Here is an 18,416-nt window from a genome sequence, read left to right as displayed (position 1 = left end):
CCCTGCGAAAAACACCCTCATAGTTACAGAATGAAAAAATTATCACAGAAAAAAGAAAGCAATTTTCATAAAAATCTCTATTCATATAAAACCTAAATGAAAGCTAAATAATGATGAAACTAAAATAAACTGCATATTTAATTTTCAAAGTTGGTTTTAATAAGTTTGAAGTCCATGTCCCTAAAAAACTAAAACATTTCAAAATGCCCAAAAGCATTGAAACTATTTCCTCTTTAAGAAAGATTCTTCACATTTTTTTTCTGACAAATACCTACATGTTACTGCACATTCACAGGCATTTTAAAGAGCACATTTAAAAGTAAAGTTACAGTTAGGCCTTCTTTTTGAGCAGATCCTCTCCAAAGGAATGCAGTTTTGAAATGTTAATTCTTATTCATGCAAGACAAAACCACTTTTTATTAAATACAAAGAATTAATACTCTCAGTTCCAAAGCCTTTTTATACACTAAGTCTTGTATACAAAATTGCATACCTATTATATTTCATACCTATTTTCTCCTTTTTTCAGTGAGCAGAACTACAAAAAGAACCTTCTGATCTTTTTTTCAGTCAGGAATGTCTTCCATCTTCGTGGTATTCAAGACACAAAACAACATGACTAAGCACAGAGATTAATAATACAAATACGTATTTTTTTAAAAAATCCAAGCTACAAGGTCATTAGAAAAGGAAGAAAAAGGAGTAACATAAAAATAAATAAACAGACTTAGTAGACAAATATTGGCTGCAGGTAAGGAAATACCAAGAAAACATAACATTTCAAAATGTTACTCTTTTCATCGAGGATGCCTACAAGATTAGAGGAAGTACAAAGATGCTCTGTTAAAAAGGGTTTGAAGGTAAAATAATCCGTAATCAGAATAACATTTTTTTTACTTGCTTTCAGGATGATATTGCCAGAAAATAACCTCATTTTCTTCTAGAAGAATTCAACTTGTTAATGCCTCTCCCTCCTCCTCCTGCCACCTCCAAGTCAAGTGGGATTTCAGAGGGCCTAAAGGAATTTTATCCTTTAAGCTTCGGGTTATTTCACACCAAGCATAAGTCAATTTGTAGCATAAACTGTGGAATCTGTAGTTCTTATCTGTGAAAATCATGGGGTTTTTACAGAAAAAAATGGCTCTGCTTACAAGACTGGGAGTACAGTTCCCTTTTCCCCAATTGCTTCTGAAACCATAGTTTAGTAGTCACTTGCTATTAACACAGAAGCATAGACATAAACATGAGGAGAACAACAGGAAGTGCAATTCAGTACAATTAAATGCAAACTATACAGTCCACACAGTTATAAAGCTATCAGCCAAATTACTACAAGTTTGTGCAAAAAAGCTAAAGAAAAGACCACTTCATTGTAAGAAAGCCTACAAATATAGATTTTTAGAAGCTTAAAAGATGGAAAGCTTCAAACAATTATAACTTCTAGTATGATGCAGATCTGTGAAGGTTTCAGAGAAACCTTCTATCTTCACAATTACAATACTCCAAATTTCTTCCAGCAACGGCAGCTATTTTTGTATCTCCTATGACAGACTCTTCTGTAACTTGCATACTGAAGACCACTTCTTTCAATCTCTCTCTGATCAAAAAACAACCACTGCCCATAAAGCAATACTGTCTATATGGATAGACCTGGCAGAAGTTTTTTTTCACCCACTATCACCTGTTTTACATAGGAGGTTTACATATTCGCTTCCTGAAGTTATCACTTGCTGGATCAACTTAATAAAACTATGTTTTCAACTGTTCATGAGATAAAATTATTTCAATCTATTTTTGACAGTAAACATGCATGTCACAAAAAATCAGTAATCTAAAACCAATTGTCACAGATTACATGAGAACAGAAACTACATAATACTGCAACCTTTTTTCTGAAAATCACAGGCTCGATAACTTCCTCGGCTTGAGAGCCCAACTCCTAAAAATATAGAAAAAGTGACTGCTGCCAGAAGATAAGGAATCAGGATTTTTTTTTTTAACTTCTATGTAGATAGGAAGAAGAAAATTACTTTCTTCACAATGAGCCTTTCCCATAAAACCCATTAAAATAGGCCTTAAGTGGAGCGCCAGAGAAAGGCTCACAAAGGAGCTTTCAAGGTTCTGTGCTGGGAGAGGCTTTCACTTTTGAACAAAAGCAGGTCATTGTAAAAACAAAGGAGGTCTGTAACAAAGTTTTTCATAAATATTGATGATGCTTAGTAAATCACCAGCTCTATCTTCGCATTTTCACCCTAAAGGTAACCTCATCTTCATGCAAAGAATCAGAGAGGTGACTCTCCCTTTCAGTACTTCAACAAGGCATCAGAGAAAGACATAAAATTTACTGCAATCAGCAAATAGGGTTAAGAAGATTGAATGATACCCGAAGTAAAGCAGGATAACTATGACTTGATTATGTTCTTACATTAAACACATTTCCCAGTCTTATTCACTAAATAAGGTGAACATACTTATGCTCACTAAGACATTTTCCCCATAAGTACTCCTATAAGGGTTCCTACCTCTGAGAAGCACTGCCTAATTTCTGCAGTCTGAATTAGACATTATGTCTTTATTCTTACCTGCACTACGCAGCTCCTTTGCAATTTTAGATAGTTACACCTCTACATTCACAGATAGGTAATGTACCTAACTCGTGGGTTGTCATGCTCCATTAGTTAAACACTTAAGATCTCAGCTTTCTACTCATCAGCTATTTCACAGTGCTAGTGTACGGTATGCTGACAATTTGTAACTACTTACAAAAAACCATCCATACTGTGATGACTTTGTCCAAACAACAACTATATAGACTCAAGATTCTGACTACCTACCTACAACTTTATTTTCCATCTAGAAACAGAAATTGACAATGTTGTGTTTTACCAAAAGTAATCTCTAAAAATTCCTGGTTGCAAAGCATTCATAGTACAGCAACAAAAAAAGTCTATATCAATGGAACATATTAGAAACTTTGTTTCACCAGATGTAGTCTTTAAAAGAGCAGCATGACCTTTTGAAAGCTACCTGAGAAACACTATTCAGTCAGTGCAGCAATGAGCATAAGATCCCAAATTTTAAGGAAAAAGGTGAAAATAGTAATTAAAAAGTACTAAAACACACCATAACACACACGCATTCAAGGTAAAAAAAAAATCAAAGTAATATGGGCATGTTCACTATGTATTTCTTTTTAGAGACAACGTTTCTTACTAAGTAGGATTTTATTCTGTTTTAAGCACATTCAAAATCACTGTTACAAATTCCAGGCTGCCTTTGCTAAAAAGCCTCTGAACACACATGCAGAAAACCACTATTAGTAGTCCGCTCATAAAATAAAATTCTACATAGTAAAAAAATGGGAAAAATAGTTAATTACATGACCTACTCTAGGAATAATTTCAAGGAAAAAATATCAAAATATTTCTTTTTCCTAAATTACAGCTGATTTAGAGAATATCTGTACTCACTTTACCGGGGTAAGAAATTTCACATTTTCCTAACTGATTATATGCAGTGTTGTGAAAGGCACAAAAACATGTGAGAAGTTTTAGGTATCGCTCACCTATAAAAACAAAAGGTGACACTTGGATCATTCAGGCCACCACCATATGAGTACTTCTGGGTATAAAAGCACCAAGTGGAGTGAAATGAGAAATTCAAATATTAAACTGCATTTAAACTTCTCCTAGAGGTATTTAAGAGGTTTAAAACTAGTAAGCAGCAATATATACTGTATCAATAAAAGTAAAACTGAATTTGAAACTATTTGAATATCACATCAACTTTAATTCAAAATACATTATCAGTAGATTAGCAGTTTGGAGAGCTACACTATTTTTTCAAGGAGTTATACGGGGAATAGTCTTAGTTTAAAGTATACCTGTATGCAAACAAATGCTGTGATAGGTAGGATTTATTAAATAGTAAGGACTTCATAGATATACTTGAGAAAAAAATGTTATAATAATGGAATTTATACACTAATCCACTAACTCCTCAGGCTTTTTTTATGCTTTAAGTACTAAAGAACACTTTATTAAATAGATTTATACCTCTAAACCAGAAAGCTTCAGCCAAAAATTGTCCCTGGATTACATCACAGTAAAATGCATTATACTGCTTTTTACCTCCAGATCCTAGCTGCTTGTAGAATCTGTATTCCAAATGTAGCTGTGGTGCTCTCGACTTCATTGGCTCCTGATTTAAAAACAAAAACAACATTTAAAACAAAGCCTAAAAACTAATACACTAACCTACTACCAGCCAAACTAGCCCTACTGCTTCCATGCCACACAAGTTTGAATGTTTCTTCTGAAATGACTGGCAATTAAGAAACTGAGAAAACTAAACCTCCTTCAGGTTAGACTAGTGCATATATGGATATTTACATCTTGTATTGCTCCACTGGGCCAGAGTCCAACATGCAAATCAAGTAACAGACACACGATGGAATAGCTAAAAATTAGTATGTTTCTCCAAAGCATGTGGATGGTATGTCCTACATTTCTCAGGAAGAGGCAGTAATATGCAGCTTAACAGATTGAAAAAAAACTCCAAATACCTAATATTTGAAAGATGTATCTTTACAAGAAGTCTTATCCTATGATCTTAATAAAAAATACCAAATCCTTCCAATAAACAGTAACAGCTTAGCAGAAATCAAGTATCACCATTCCAAACTATAAATCCAGAACAAGCGAAAAGAAAGGCCCCAGAATAAGTCTGTGGTTTACGCACATTAATGAAATCTCATTTCAGTGTTCAACATGCCCATGTGTCAGGGTCTCGCAGAACTAAATGAAGTGACATGAGATTAAGCAGAAGAATACACATGCAGCCTAAATGGAAACCCAAACTTTTTTAGTATCTCCCTTTGCAAAAAAAAGTTTCTTTAGCACAAGACTCTTGAACTAATTTCCTAGAGCATCTTTTAGAAGATATGCCTTCTTTCTTATGATATGTAACATGATCTTAATATTAAGCTCCACCAAGCAATGTTTAGGTTGGACATTAGGAGGAATTTCTTCACAGAAAGGGTTTTTAGACATTAGCATGGACTGGCCAGGAGGAGAAGTCACCATCCCTGAAGGTGTTTAAGGAAAGACTGGCCATGGCACTGAGGGACATTCTGATGTGGTGGTCTTCAGTCAGAGGCTGTACTCAATGCTCTCTGAGGTCCATTCCAGCCTAATTCATTCTGTGATCTCCCAACGCATCAGTCATAATTTGGAAACTAATTCTGTAACTACTAGAACTGCAGTACATAGTAACGCTTAATGCAGTTATCAGCAATAGCTGATACTGCTGAAGATCAATTTCCAAGAAAAGCTTGGGCAAAGTGCTCATTTTTTTTCCTCACACCACCATCTTAAAGCTATGAGTTTATAAACCTGTGTTGTTTCTCAGTGTCACATTCACAGCATAAAAACTATGAGCCAATGTGCAAAAATGAGAAATTCAGTCTTCTTCCTCAACCCATCTCGCTCCAAGACTTTGTTGTTTCCTATTGCTGCCGAAATCCCTGACAGTGTATATTTATGCATTTGATCTTGCCAGGATGCCAAAGGTGAATGCCTAAAAGTAAAGAAGGACTGATGTAACAGTTTCTGCAAAAGACAAATAGAATTTACTGTATTTTTTTACACTCCAGAGCAACCAGCATAACTGAACACTATTTTTTGTAAAGAAGTGAGAAGTGAGCAAGAATTTCCTAAAATAAGCAAGTGTTTATTATTCAAAAAATTAATTACTAAGCAAAACTAACTGGGCTACCAAAGGCCTAGTTACAGTTTATGAGCAGGACACATGAAATTTAAGGTAAAGTATTGAAGAGAGATATTCCCTAAAACACTTTTGTGTAAACATGGGTCAAAGCACATCAGCACAACTATCAACCTTTAAGACTCAGCTTTCAGAGGTATGAGGAAACCCACTATAAAGGATTTGAAATATTTTAACCTTTTAGGAAACAACATAAGTTAAGCAATTAGGTTGCTTGTAATATACAAGTCTGTTAGTTACAAAATACACACACACATAATGCCTAATTAAAACTTAGGATTCTGCCAGCTAAGTAGAAAATATTTTGGTCCACAAAACACTGCATGTCTGCTTCTTATAACAACACAAAACCCTGGCTTACAGGAAGTTTAATTTTGTTCAATTATACAGTTTTGTTTCAATTGGTGGTAATAGTAACAACTTAACCCCTCATGGTTGTAACATGGTCCCATTAAAATGATGAAAAACAGCTTGTATGTATTAAATTTACAGGAATAGATTAAAAAAAATTCTAGGCAAAAGAAACAGCTTCCAATTTCTGACACACACATCCCTCTTATGAATGCTGCTTGTCCCAGCTATCAGCAGAAAACAGACCTGACAAATCTCCAGAAAGCAATCTCCTTAAACAGTCAAACACAGACCCAAAGACTGAAACCAAATCTTTGTTCAGCACAGAGACAATTAAACACTTTTATACCCCCCAGAAAAATTGGAAAAAAATACGGCAATGTGCACTTGTAGTTCATTTATTGAACTACAGCCTTTAGAAATTGCTTTATTTTTGTAAAATGGCTTAGACAGCTTCCTTGTCATTCCAAACATGCAAAAGGAAGACATCATCTTGTTCAACAAAACTTGTAAAAGGGCAAGCACAATAACCTCTTAGGATACAATTACTTTATTTCTGCACATCCCACTCTACAGTACACAATAAGTACATATAAATGACAAAGGACAGAAAAAGATAAATCAAGACAAAATAATGTTAAATGTAATCTTTCACCATAAGGCAAGAGTGAAGAATGCACTACTGTATGTACAAGTCTAAAAGAAAAATTCAGTAAGAAGAAAAGAAATGGTAAACCATAGTTCTTTGGTTTCACTGGTATGTTGGTACATTTCACCATCTAAAAATAAGCCTGTGTAATTCATAACTGTTCAAACATCCTGTTAAACCCAGAGTGGCTTGAAGCCAACTTCTCCTCTTACCAAAAAACCCTAGTGTATTTTCTTTGCTTAAGTAAGCCCAGGTCTTCACCGAAGTATCCTGAAAAAATTGTTCCAGGATTTGCAAAGTTCTGTATACAACCCTCCCTACATTGCTTTTACATTCACATCTAATTATTTCAAAGCTTCACTATTAAAACAGACAAATTCTTTTCCCTGCAAAAGACCACGTCTCTCTAAATGAGGAACATGGGGTCTTGCTGCTATCAAAGAACTAAGGTGCAGCTTATTGAGCCCCTGTTACCTGAGCAACAGAAACAACTGCTCCTTAGTTGGTCAGAGAGATTTTTACCCCCCTTTTTTCTTCTGTGGCATATTTATACATTCAAACACAACAATAAAGACACCTGAAATGTGAAATCTGTTTCAAGTTCATTATTAATTCTTTCTACAATTATTTTTTCCCAAATACATGGAATAAAATACTATTCAATTTGCAACTTACTTCCTGTTAAAGGGGCTTTGAAAAAGCAGTTTACTTGAACTGTAAGGTTAGAAATGGTCTAGACATCTAATAAGGCAAAACACAATATAAACATACAGCTAGTACCTACTTTTCATGTCTTAGTAATTTAGTGAGTTTACGCTCTGTGTCTGCTTTACATATTTGTAAGCAATAGCAAACAAAAGCCATTTTCAGGAAAAAAAATTTCTTAAGAAGTAGGTTCATTACAGGAAAAGTCCAGTCTATTAAACAGACTTGTACTAGATTTGGATTTACTACATATCCTAGAGCGATTCTGAAAAGGTGTGACTCTTTTCAGATAGACCAATGTTATTCCTTAAAAACGAAAGACAGAGAAAAAACATAACAACCTTGAAAACAAAGTGCAACTTGCTTTCCGCACATAACCCTCATTTATAACAGATTTGAATTTTAGCAATTCAAATGTTATGAATGGACTAGTGAATCGGTCAATTAAAGATTACAGTTTAAAAAGCAGTGAAGACAACTTTGTAACTTCCTATCTTTCACCCAAAGAAAGAAAAATTGATGTATTTCCAGAAGCAGTTCCATGGAGTACTAAGCATAAGCACGTTTTGTCTCAAATATTCTGACTGTTATGACAGGAAAAGTGTGAGCAAAACAAAGGGTCCCATGGAGATGGAGTAGCAGTGTTCTGAGCCAGCTTCCTGCTCCTCCTCAGTCCCTCCCAACTGATTTCCCAGAGAAAGGCTCAAAAGGCTGCCTGTGGATGTGCAAACAAAATAACATGAAAAGTCTAGTTTACATAAGAGGTTGCACCAGGTTAAATATAAAAGAAAGTGCATTGGGCCCCTTCATGACTTTTTCTGTATCTTTCCCTTTCTTTATTTTGCTATCCCAGCTCTGGATCATCCATGCAGCAGGACTGACTGCAGGAATCTACAGATGGTGAACTTCTTCACTCGCCTCTCTTTTCCACTTGAATTTCTCTCGTTGCTTGCTTGGCCTGGGCAAAGCACAGCTGTCAAATTTTTCCCCCTACTGTACAAAATGATGGAGTTTGTAGTCAACACCTTTGGAGTCTAATAGTGGGGGTTCCAGAGTTATAACAAGTGTACAGTAAAGCACAAGAGCTCCCCTGAGTGTGGTCTGGTGGCTTCGTTTAGACCAGTAAGAATTTACAACATCACATTTCTACCAATGGCTTGTAACAATAAATTGGCATCACAGACAGGACTCTTGTGAGGCTGAGAGGGACTGAACAGCTCTTGAACTATTTTTAGCTGGGATGGGCTCAGATACCTCCATCTCTGACTGGGGTACAGGATGGATCAGGAACAGGGAGGAGCAGGACATGACAGCTCAGGAAATTCCAAGCATGGACCCCCCCTTTCCCTTTATGCGAAAGTATGACCTACGCTCATCTTCATATGTGGAGTACTGTGTGTCATGCTAATGGCAACACAAAAAGATAAAAAGATTAATGACTCCTTACCAAAATGTCTAGATAGCAAAAAGAGAGAGACATTTCAATAAAATTTTGTTGCCTTCTTTACAAAAATGTTCATACAGACAGCAAGATGAGAGACTTTTTTTTATTAAAATGCTTAGATAGCAAAAAAGAGACAAATTGCTGCAAAAAATTTGCAAAAATATTTGAGAGTCTTGGTTGAGCTCTTAAAAACATCCATGAAAATTCAGCTGACCACTTCCAGAGATGTTTGGATAGAGAGAAAAGTGGAAGAGCAAAATTGGAATCTTTACTGAATATAGAAAGAGATCTTAGATCTTACTCAATTACTACACCTTGAGCTCTGCAAGGCTACAGAGCAGAAGAAAATACTGAGAGATGTGCTGTGTACCACAGCAGGGATGAGAAGTTGGTCTTGGGAGTACAAGGACTTACACAAATGCTCAGATAAGGAACTAGTATGTGAAATTAAGAAGATTAGGCTGCTAGGTTTTTAGAAACAAAGACAGTGATGCACCCAAGTGAAGGAATCAAAAGTAGTGAGGGATGAGATGAGGAGAAGGAGAGAACCACAGGAGTGCTGGGCAAGGAGACAAACAGCTGTGGAAGAGGCTAAAGCCATAGAAGTGGCTATAGGAAAGACAGATGTGTAGGCAGCAGTTGCTGTAGAGCAAAAAAAAGCTACAGAAGAGGAGGCCAAGGGATACTGAGAATCTGAGGTTTTCCATACAGGTAAATGGTCCTTAAGGGTCCTGGTCCCTCATGCAATGAGCTGCCTATTGGTCTAGGGGTTTAGGTTTCCTGGAGAGGGAGAGCAGGCCTTAGGAGATGGAGGCGCTTGCTGCTGAGAGCAAACAGGAAAAGACGCTGAAGGCAGAGGGGCTGTTTCCTGTCAAAAATGGTCACATTAGTAGGCTTTCAGCACAGCTTCAGGATGTGTATGAGAGACTCTTTCATGAAGAATTGCAAGATGTAGAATCTGGATTCTGGACCACTAGTTAAAACTGAAAATAGAGATGATGGACAGGGTCAGCAAACTGCTACAAAATAGTGCCATATACCAGAACCAAAATATCAAAGTTATTGCAGGGTAAGTTAAATGAGGAAAAGGAAGAAGCTGTATACATTCCCACCCCAAATATGGAGGTTCGGACTAATCCAGGGGAAGCTTTTAGTTCAGGCACAGGCAAAAGCACAGAGTTTTAAAGCAGTGGTTCAGGTATTTACCCAAACCCAATTCCACCCAATGAAACAATGGCAACCACTTTACTCCTCCAGTGGTAAGTGGTACAGGAATGGGCCACAGGAAATGGAATCATTTCACAAAAGGAAGGATAGAGATCAAATTAAACTTAAGCAAATAAACTTAACCAGGACAATCAGTTTTAGCAGATTTTTTCACTATTACAGCAGTGACTTCAAAAGTCTTTCAGCAGTTACTTGTGGATAGCTATCAATGCCCATGATAAAAAATATTGCGTTCACACCAGTGGATAGTACCTTCTTTTCAACCACTGGTTTAGAACAAGGCATTCTTCCTTTTCCTACAAGAACTATGGCAAAGCAATGACTGATGTTAACATCAAGTATTTTGACTTCATGTTGCTGTTGTTTCATAATCTGTACCTAGCGATACTGACCTGAAATGTTTCAGCAATGTGTCCTATTATTTTCATCCTGTTAAACAAGAACTACTGTAATAGGTCTCCAACTCAGCTTGGGAGCTAATACAAGAATTTGTAAGAATATGGAGGCTTCACAGGATTTTGCCTTGCCATGCCCTGCTCCACCCAGGAAGAAATTAAGATTCCTTCTGTTGCCTGTAAGATTATCTGCTGTGATGTACAGTACTTGTAACACTTGACCTGAAGACCTCCCCTGAAACATACTTGGTATTAGAACTTTGAATGGACATACTTGTACTTGCTAAAATTTTAATAGAACAACACCCTGTACATTTTTCAGTTTAGTACCGGATGGCAGGAATTAGCTTGCACAGAACCATAAATAATTATCCTAAATCTTACTGAAAATTATAATTGAAGAATGACGAAATATATAGCCTTTGGGGTTGGCCTGGTGGAGTTCAGGTGAAAAATGTTATACCTAACACTAGAATACCATGCTGGATGGAAATGTGGTGTCTGAATTCCTTCCCTGTGTCCTATCAATGTTCAATTTGACAACCCCTCCGAGATGGATGCACTGTCAGCATACCCATTATTGAACAAGCACTACACAGGATGCACAGCCTTGCCAAAGGGGGGTGCTCTGTCACCATTCACAATGCTACAATTTCAACTGAAGAGGCCTGAGCAAAGATGAAGGAAGCTGCTGACCAGATTGCTGAACAATTCCAAACACTGCAACCAAAGAACTTGTTTAATGAATCGAGCCTTGGACACCAGATTTCTTTTGGTTTTAAATCATGAGGTGAGGAAAGTGTTTGACACAAATGGGGACTGGAATATTGGTGGGACTTCTGGTTTTAACGATGAGCATAACCCTTTTTTGCAACTTTGACTAGCTGAATACTGTCTTCTGCTTCCTCCCTCTCCTAGCCCTGCATCCAGCATACAGAGATTACCACAATCAAAGATGAGCCGTATGCCCAACCAGTAGTAAGGAATGTTTGAGCCACTGTTTGAGCCACGAGGACCTCGCATAAGCATGTTTTGTCTCAAACATTCTGACTATTCTGGCAGGAAAGCTGTGATTGGAAGAGAGGGTCTCACTAAGGTGGGGCAGCACAGTGCTGAGCCAACTCTCTACTCCACCTGGAGACTTGTGCTTATTTCCCCATCCTGCACTCATTCCCTGGAGCAGGGCTCCAAGGGCTGGCTATGCATCCAAGAACAAAAGAGCACAAAACATCTCATTCGAGTAAGAGGCAGCAACAGGTTAACTATGAAAGGAAGCAGACTGGGCTCCCCTGCTCTCTTTTTCCTCTCTTTCACTGTCACAGTTCCCAGCTCTGGACCAGCCATACAAGTGAGACCAAGGCAGGATCTAAGGATTGATGATATGCTTTTGTTCTCTTCCTTTTCTGCTTTTATTTCTCTTCTCCCTCACTCTGTCTGGGCAAAGCACAGCTATAATTTCCTATTCCATACTCCATACTGAAGTTTATTGTGGGAGCGGGGAGTTGTGGAAATGTGGTTTGTGAGCCAGCACCTTTAAGAGTGTGTTGAGGGAGTTGAGAGTTTATTAAGTGTACTGTAAAAATTACAGGCTTGCTACACAGTACTTGTGGAAGCCTTCAAATGTAAAGGCTTCTCAGCCAACACCTTTTAAGTACAAATAGTGGGATGGTTGCCAGGCACAAGGTGATCACATAAAAAAGCACAAGAGCTTCCTAAAGCATGTCCAGTGTCTTTGTTGAATACTGATGAGCATTTATAATGAATATCATGGCCCCTAATGATGGGTCATGACATGCTCAAGCAGAAATTCCTTTAGCTAGTTTTTTGGTAGTGGTTACGCATCTGCAGAGCAGGTAAGTTTGAGCAGTGGAGAAATATGTCAAAGAGAAAGGGAAAAAATAATGAAGGAGAAGGAAAAGCTGAATAGTGAATACGGGGTTTAAGTCAAGTACAGGGTCATATAATAAAAGTAGTAAATCTAACAATAAGAAGAGGTGAGCAGGAAAGGTAGAGCATTTACACACTAAACAGCTATTGCTGAAGAACCACCTGATCACAAGAAATCAGTTTGTATACTAAAAGACCAGCAGAAACATATAAACACCACTATACAGCACTGAAGTGGTAAAAGCCCAGCTCTTAAAAGTTTCATTATAGTTCTCAAAAAAGTCTATTCTGACCTCTCAAACTGAAGTATGTGCCCAACCAGAACACGCAATAATGAATTAAGACAGATGAAGAGGAAGATTCTGGAACTGTAGCTGTTCTACCAAATTAAATATGCATTTATGTATAAACATTATACTTCAAAATGCATGTGTTGTATGACCCTCAAACCTTACACCGAAAAACTGCTTAAGCTATTTTTTTACACAAGTCCTGAAGCTGCCCTAAGTATCATAACATATATGATTAGCATAAGAAAATGCTTGTATAATTTTGTCCACAAGGGAAATATTAATTCAAAACAATTTAAAAGTCTGAGTCAAAAGAGCACTTGTAAAATACACTTATTTTCAACAACAGAAGTACTCCTGAAAGCTGCTGCATAAACACAGCCATTCATTGCACTTCAGAGAAACCCACACAGTCCTTCTGCACTAGAGTATATGGTTACCATTGATATACAAAACATCTGGCATAGGAGATGTCCTGCTGCTCATAAGACAACAGTAGGTCAAAACCGGAATGCTACCATGAGGAATGCAAATACAATACACTAGGACACTGCAGTATCCTAGTGTCATGTAGGCATGACACTAGGATACTGCAAGAGAGATTACAACAACCACATCTGCCAAGGGTAACTGCTTAGACTGCAACATAAACTTGATTCAAGGAACCCCATTCAGGAAGGCTAAACTTGAACTACAACAGGTGCAAAACACAGAGGAAGTTAAGAGTGTCTCATTTACAATAACAAAACAAGGGCTAAGCATAGGCCTAATGACTGCTCTGAAAGCACAAAAGTAAAAGCTTACATTTTAAAAGGAAATGGACGATAAGCCACTGTATCTATAACTGTTAGAAAAAACTCCTGGCACTGTCTCAAATAGGAGAAGAACAGGAAAAAATACAAAATCCAAATAAATCCCACAGCTTGATGCAGCTGCTTTTAGCAGACTGAACCTTGTGACTCAAATCCCTTCCAGTCAAGGAATAAGCATGTATCTGAAATACATACTGAAACAAAAAAAGGGAGAACCATATTAAAAGAATCCACTAGTTCTACCTGCTACTAAATGTATTTTTATCTTACTATGATGATGCAAGCTCCAGTGTTGATTTTCATTATGATTCCTTCATCTGTTTTTCATTGCAAAGACATTACAGCTTTTCATGACACTAGTGTAAAAGGAAAAATGGAGAAGTCCACTACATACTCAGAGTTCTTTCAGCACTAACAGTAAATTACATATATACTTAATTGCATTGGTTCTTTAGTGACTTCAAACTAAGTTACTCAAAAAAGTTGCTTCAAGCTTTTTACTCAGCTGGGAACAAGCAGCTCTAAGATTGAGATAATTGGAAATAAAAAAAAGTAAATGTTGCCAAGACAAGCTGGCAAGCTGGCTGTTGCTGTAACAGTTGAAATGGCAGCCAAGCTAAGTTGTGCATGCCATAAAAAAGCTTTTATCAAAACTGATCAGATAAAAAAGTGGCCTTGCTCTACATGATTAAGTAATGAGTGCTTATAAAAAACCCCACTACCTTGCAACATATTTCTAAATGTGCTTTGTAGTAGACAGGCTTTAAGTAGAAGAATTCTCAGTCTATTTTCAACTTTCATCAGACATACAGAGTAAGTTCAAGATACATTGAAACAAAATGTGTGTTAAATCAGATTTACACTCAATAACCCTCAAAACTGTATTCAATGTTGCTCTCTCAAGCCATAATTTCCATGTTTTACAAACTTCTACTAATCCCAAAGTAAGTATTTCCCAAAGCAAGGAGAGTGACATCAGTATTTTTCAGGAGTTTATTATGCTTGTAATGTTTTTCATGTTTCTCATCTAAAGCCATGCATTCCTGTTCCCACAGTTTACCTTTCAATTTATGAAACCATACTGTGCTGTGTAAAAAGTTCTGTGCTACTGGAGCAACAAGAAATCAGCTGCAGTCCTGTCCTAAAAATCCGTCAATGATAAAAAGTAAACACATGAAGTTAATCATGAAATACTTCAGTTATGAAAACAGTCATTTACCAAGAAGTTAAAAAAATCCAAAAGCAAAATATGGTGGTACCAAAGTACAGAAAAAGCCAAACAATGATGTATTAACAGGATATCCAAAAGTATCATGTTTGCAAAAGAAGTAAACATACTACACGGCAAATCTGCTGTGTTATTGCAAATAAAACATGTCTACCAAAGTGATGTACACATCTCAGTGTACTAAATACCACCAGTTAGAGATGAAAAATACTGGGGGCAGGAGTGTGGATATTAAAACACATGCAGCCTCAAGAATTTCTGGAGTTTCTCTATAGTCACCTGATGTTAAGATTCACAGTAAACTTGTTGTTCCTCTACTTGTTGGACAACAAAGGATTTACCAAGATGACTGCCACGGAGCAGCATCCTTGAAGCAGCATTAAAACATCACTGACTCTGCAAACACAGATTTAGCCTTGAAAACAGTGACAACAGTTAAAAACTACTTTTACTCAATATGGCCAAACTACACAATTACATCTATCACTAATTGCTTTTATCTAATTCGATGAAATCATACAAAACTATTAAAGGTTTTAATAAAATAAATCAACCCATTAACATCTGAAAGGAAAAATCTGATTAGTTTCTCATCCCAAATCCTTAAAAAAATATTAACTTACCAGCTTAATTGCCACATAGTCATTTGTGTATAAATTTTTGCCTTGAAAAAAGAATAAAAACAAGAATGTGAGACACTGGCTTTTCTGTTCAAATAAATGCCATTTAAATACCAAGAAAGTCTTGAAAATATTTTTCATGTAAGGTGCTAGTGTTTTGGCAGTGACTTAGGAAACATGGGCTCATTAATCCAATACCTCAATTTAAAAACATTTTTTTCCTTGAATAGTGTAAGAGGTGGAAATTTCACAGAGAGTTTCAGATATTTCACCAAATTTGTGATCTTTTTGTAGTAAAAAAGCTTGAAAATTGTTAAATCACAATAACCAGAATGTGATAGTTTCATAATTATTGCTGAAAACTATTTGAAATTTATTTTTAAATTACTATGCAATTTTGAAACATCAGCCACTAATTAAAACCAGAATTAACTAGTTAATGAATTGAGGACTGTTTTTTCCCCTCAATTATGTAATTTACTAAGCTGAAACTTAGGACAAGACAACAACATTCCTGATAGGCTTACACCACTTGGAAATTGCATCTGCTGCTTTAAAAGGGATTCTGTAACTGGAGAAGAACTTTTCAATAAGCATCACTTCAAACTGTATGCAATGACTAAAATGTTATACAAGTTTTATAGGTGTACAATTAAAAAACAGCAGATAAAGCATAAATTAAGTTGTCACTTCCAACACTTTTTGTTTCTTTACAATCTTCAAATGCATTTAGTATACATTATTCTTAATGATAATCCTCGTTTTTTCTCTGCAGTATTACTCAGGTCTGAATTTCCTATGTTTAGCTCAGTTTTGTTAAAGAAATCAAATGGGGAAAAGACATGGACCAAGTCTAAAAAGTTCCCTGTGAAGACAGTTACACAGAATCATAGAATATTCTGGTTTGGAAGGGACCTGCAAGGACCACTGAGTCCAATTCTTAAAAGTTGCCTCACAGAGGCACTGAACCCATGACCATGCTTTGACCAAATGACTTACACCAATAGTCAAAAACTATGAAGCGCTAATAATACTTTCAAAAAATAGAGTACTCCTGTAAAGCTGAAACAAGATGCATTAAAAGCTCACATCTCTTAGTGGATGGGGCCTCACAACAACACATAATTAATATGAGCAGTATGCTATAATCTGACCCACAAAAGGGGTCTTAGTCCCCTATATAGGGACTAGATTGGATATCCAGGCATCCTAAGTATTTCTTATTCGAAGATCATATCAGTTATATTTTTATAAGAAGTATACTTTGTAGTTGTTTCTGTGTCTTTGCATAGTATTAGAATCTATAAGACACTAACAGAAACTCTCACAGGAGCCCTGCTCATTCCATATCTTAGCTATATATATCACCTACTCTGAGTAAGCAACAAACCCAGTTACAGTTAAGTAACTGGATATTGAGTTCCAAAAGTTGTAATGACATGCTTATTCTGAAGTAGCATCAGAAGGGACACTAACTTTCCATGTGGTCAGCCAGGACAATCCTCTCTTTAAAACACAGCAGACACATATATAAAACACCACTGTTGATCTGTCCATAAATACACAACAGGTATTGAATAATGCATCGCTTGCAACAGCAACAAATTCTCTCTTACTACCTTACCGGTTTATCTTAATTGTATCAGTTTAATTTAACTATAACAGAGAGTATTAAAATTAACAGCTCAATATCCAAACCAATTTAGTCCTTTACAAGCTAATGGTTGAAGATCACAGACAGTTATTTGCTACAGAGAGCGAATTTCCCATTTGATCTGCAAACCACTACTGAAGTGTGACCACTAATTTCTTCTCAGATGGAAGAACAACAGTTCCCAATATATAACTGGATTTTTATCTTCTGAACACAGCTTCATCACTCTACAACTTCATTCCTCCTTTAAGTCCTTCAGGTCTAACCTTAGGACACATGCTCAAAATATATTCCTATCTGCAGGAGTGCATATAAAAATCTAAGCACTTGTGTACATCTTTGTAGAAAGGGTGTACACTAAGTACTTGATACCATAGCAAAGCAAATGAAAAAATAAAAAAATTAAATCAGAATCTATAACAGCAATATTAACTTTTGCTTTCAGTAACTTACATTTCAAACATCTTCCTCACAAAAAACAATAAATAGGGATTTGAAATATCTAGAATATAAGCAAAACCCACAGATATTAAAATCAGAAAGGCTGCACTTGTCCTGGTGACTGTTACAGGATAGTACACTGTCCCATAATCTCTCTCCTATTCCTTTTACTTGTTCTATTTTATTTCAGTACTATGAAACTGTAATTAATTAACTAATTTAATATTATATTTAAAATAAAATACACTGTTTCACTGTAACACCTGCAAGTAAGTAGGTTAATCAGATATTAATTCTTAATCAGCTCTGTACTTTGTGACCAAAACAGCAGACAAAAAATTACCTTCACTAGTTTGCCGTTGCCTTTATGTAGAATTAATCTTGCTGGTTTGATTTACTTTATTGTGAGGTTTGAAACAAAAATTAAGATTTGAAGGCATTATGCAGAAGTTTAGCAAGTGAGGAAGAGCAATTTTTCAGCTTGATTTGTGGACTGCAAAGGCATGTATGCAACACTGTAAATGTCAAAATGTATTAATTTTGTGTAACTGATAACAGTAGTAACAAAAGTAACTATTAGTGAGACTGCAAAATTCAGTGTCCTAAGTCAGAGCTGCAGCAATATTGTCTTAAATCCCTCTACAGTATAAATTTGCTAAGCTTGTTAACATCCTGACAGCCCCCAGAATGCACTATATTAAAAACATTATATTTTATGCAAACACTGTATCACAAATACTGTCTGAAGGGCAATGAGTATTAGTTCTACCACAGGCAATCATCAACAGAAACAGCACTTATATAGCCCACTATCCTCTCAAATATCTAACAGTGAAATCCGCCTCTATTTAATGCATGAAGCACTTTAACTCAAGCCTTCCAACAATACTAGAGCCATTAAGTGTCAAGCTGTATCTATTAGCATATAG

At 36.3% G+C, this 18,416-nt stretch overlaps 1 protein-coding gene and 1 long non-coding RNA gene across 7 annotated transcripts in view; both read right to left on the bottom strand.

Annotated features, from left to right (window-relative positions):
* CSNK1G3 (casein kinase 1 gamma 3) overlaps window positions 1–18,416 on the bottom strand; it is a 71,320-nt gene that overhangs the window by 36,009 nt on the left and 16,895 nt on the right. For all 6 annotated transcript variants that reach the window (XM_064405362.1, XM_064405359.1, XM_064405357.1 and 3 more), the window contains exons 4-5: window positions 15,396–15,436; window positions 4,131–4,200 (exon numbers count right to left, since the gene is read on the bottom strand). In XM_064405362.1, the coding sequence (XP_064261432.1) occupies window positions 4,131–4,200; window positions 15,396–15,436 (111 nt within the window). The remainder of the gene's footprint in view (window positions 1–4,130; window positions 4,201–15,395; window positions 15,437–18,416) is intronic.
* LOC135291298 (uncharacterized) lies at window positions 13,814–15,276 on the bottom strand. The gene is made up of 3 exons (XR_010354093.1): window positions 15,052–15,276; window positions 14,605–14,685; window positions 13,814–13,900 (listed from the first exon to the last, which is right to left on the bottom strand). It is a non-coding gene; the product is annotated as an uncharacterized LOC135291298 (long non-coding RNA).

This window comes from Passer domesticus, chromosome Z (assembly GCF_036417665.1).
Source record: "Passer domesticus isolate bPasDom1 chromosome Z, bPasDom1.hap1, whole genome shotgun sequence".
NCBI classification, from domain to species: Eukaryota; Metazoa; Chordata; class Aves; order Passeriformes; family Passeridae; genus Passer; species Passer domesticus.
This window is presented reverse-complemented; position numbering and strand designations above follow the sequence as displayed.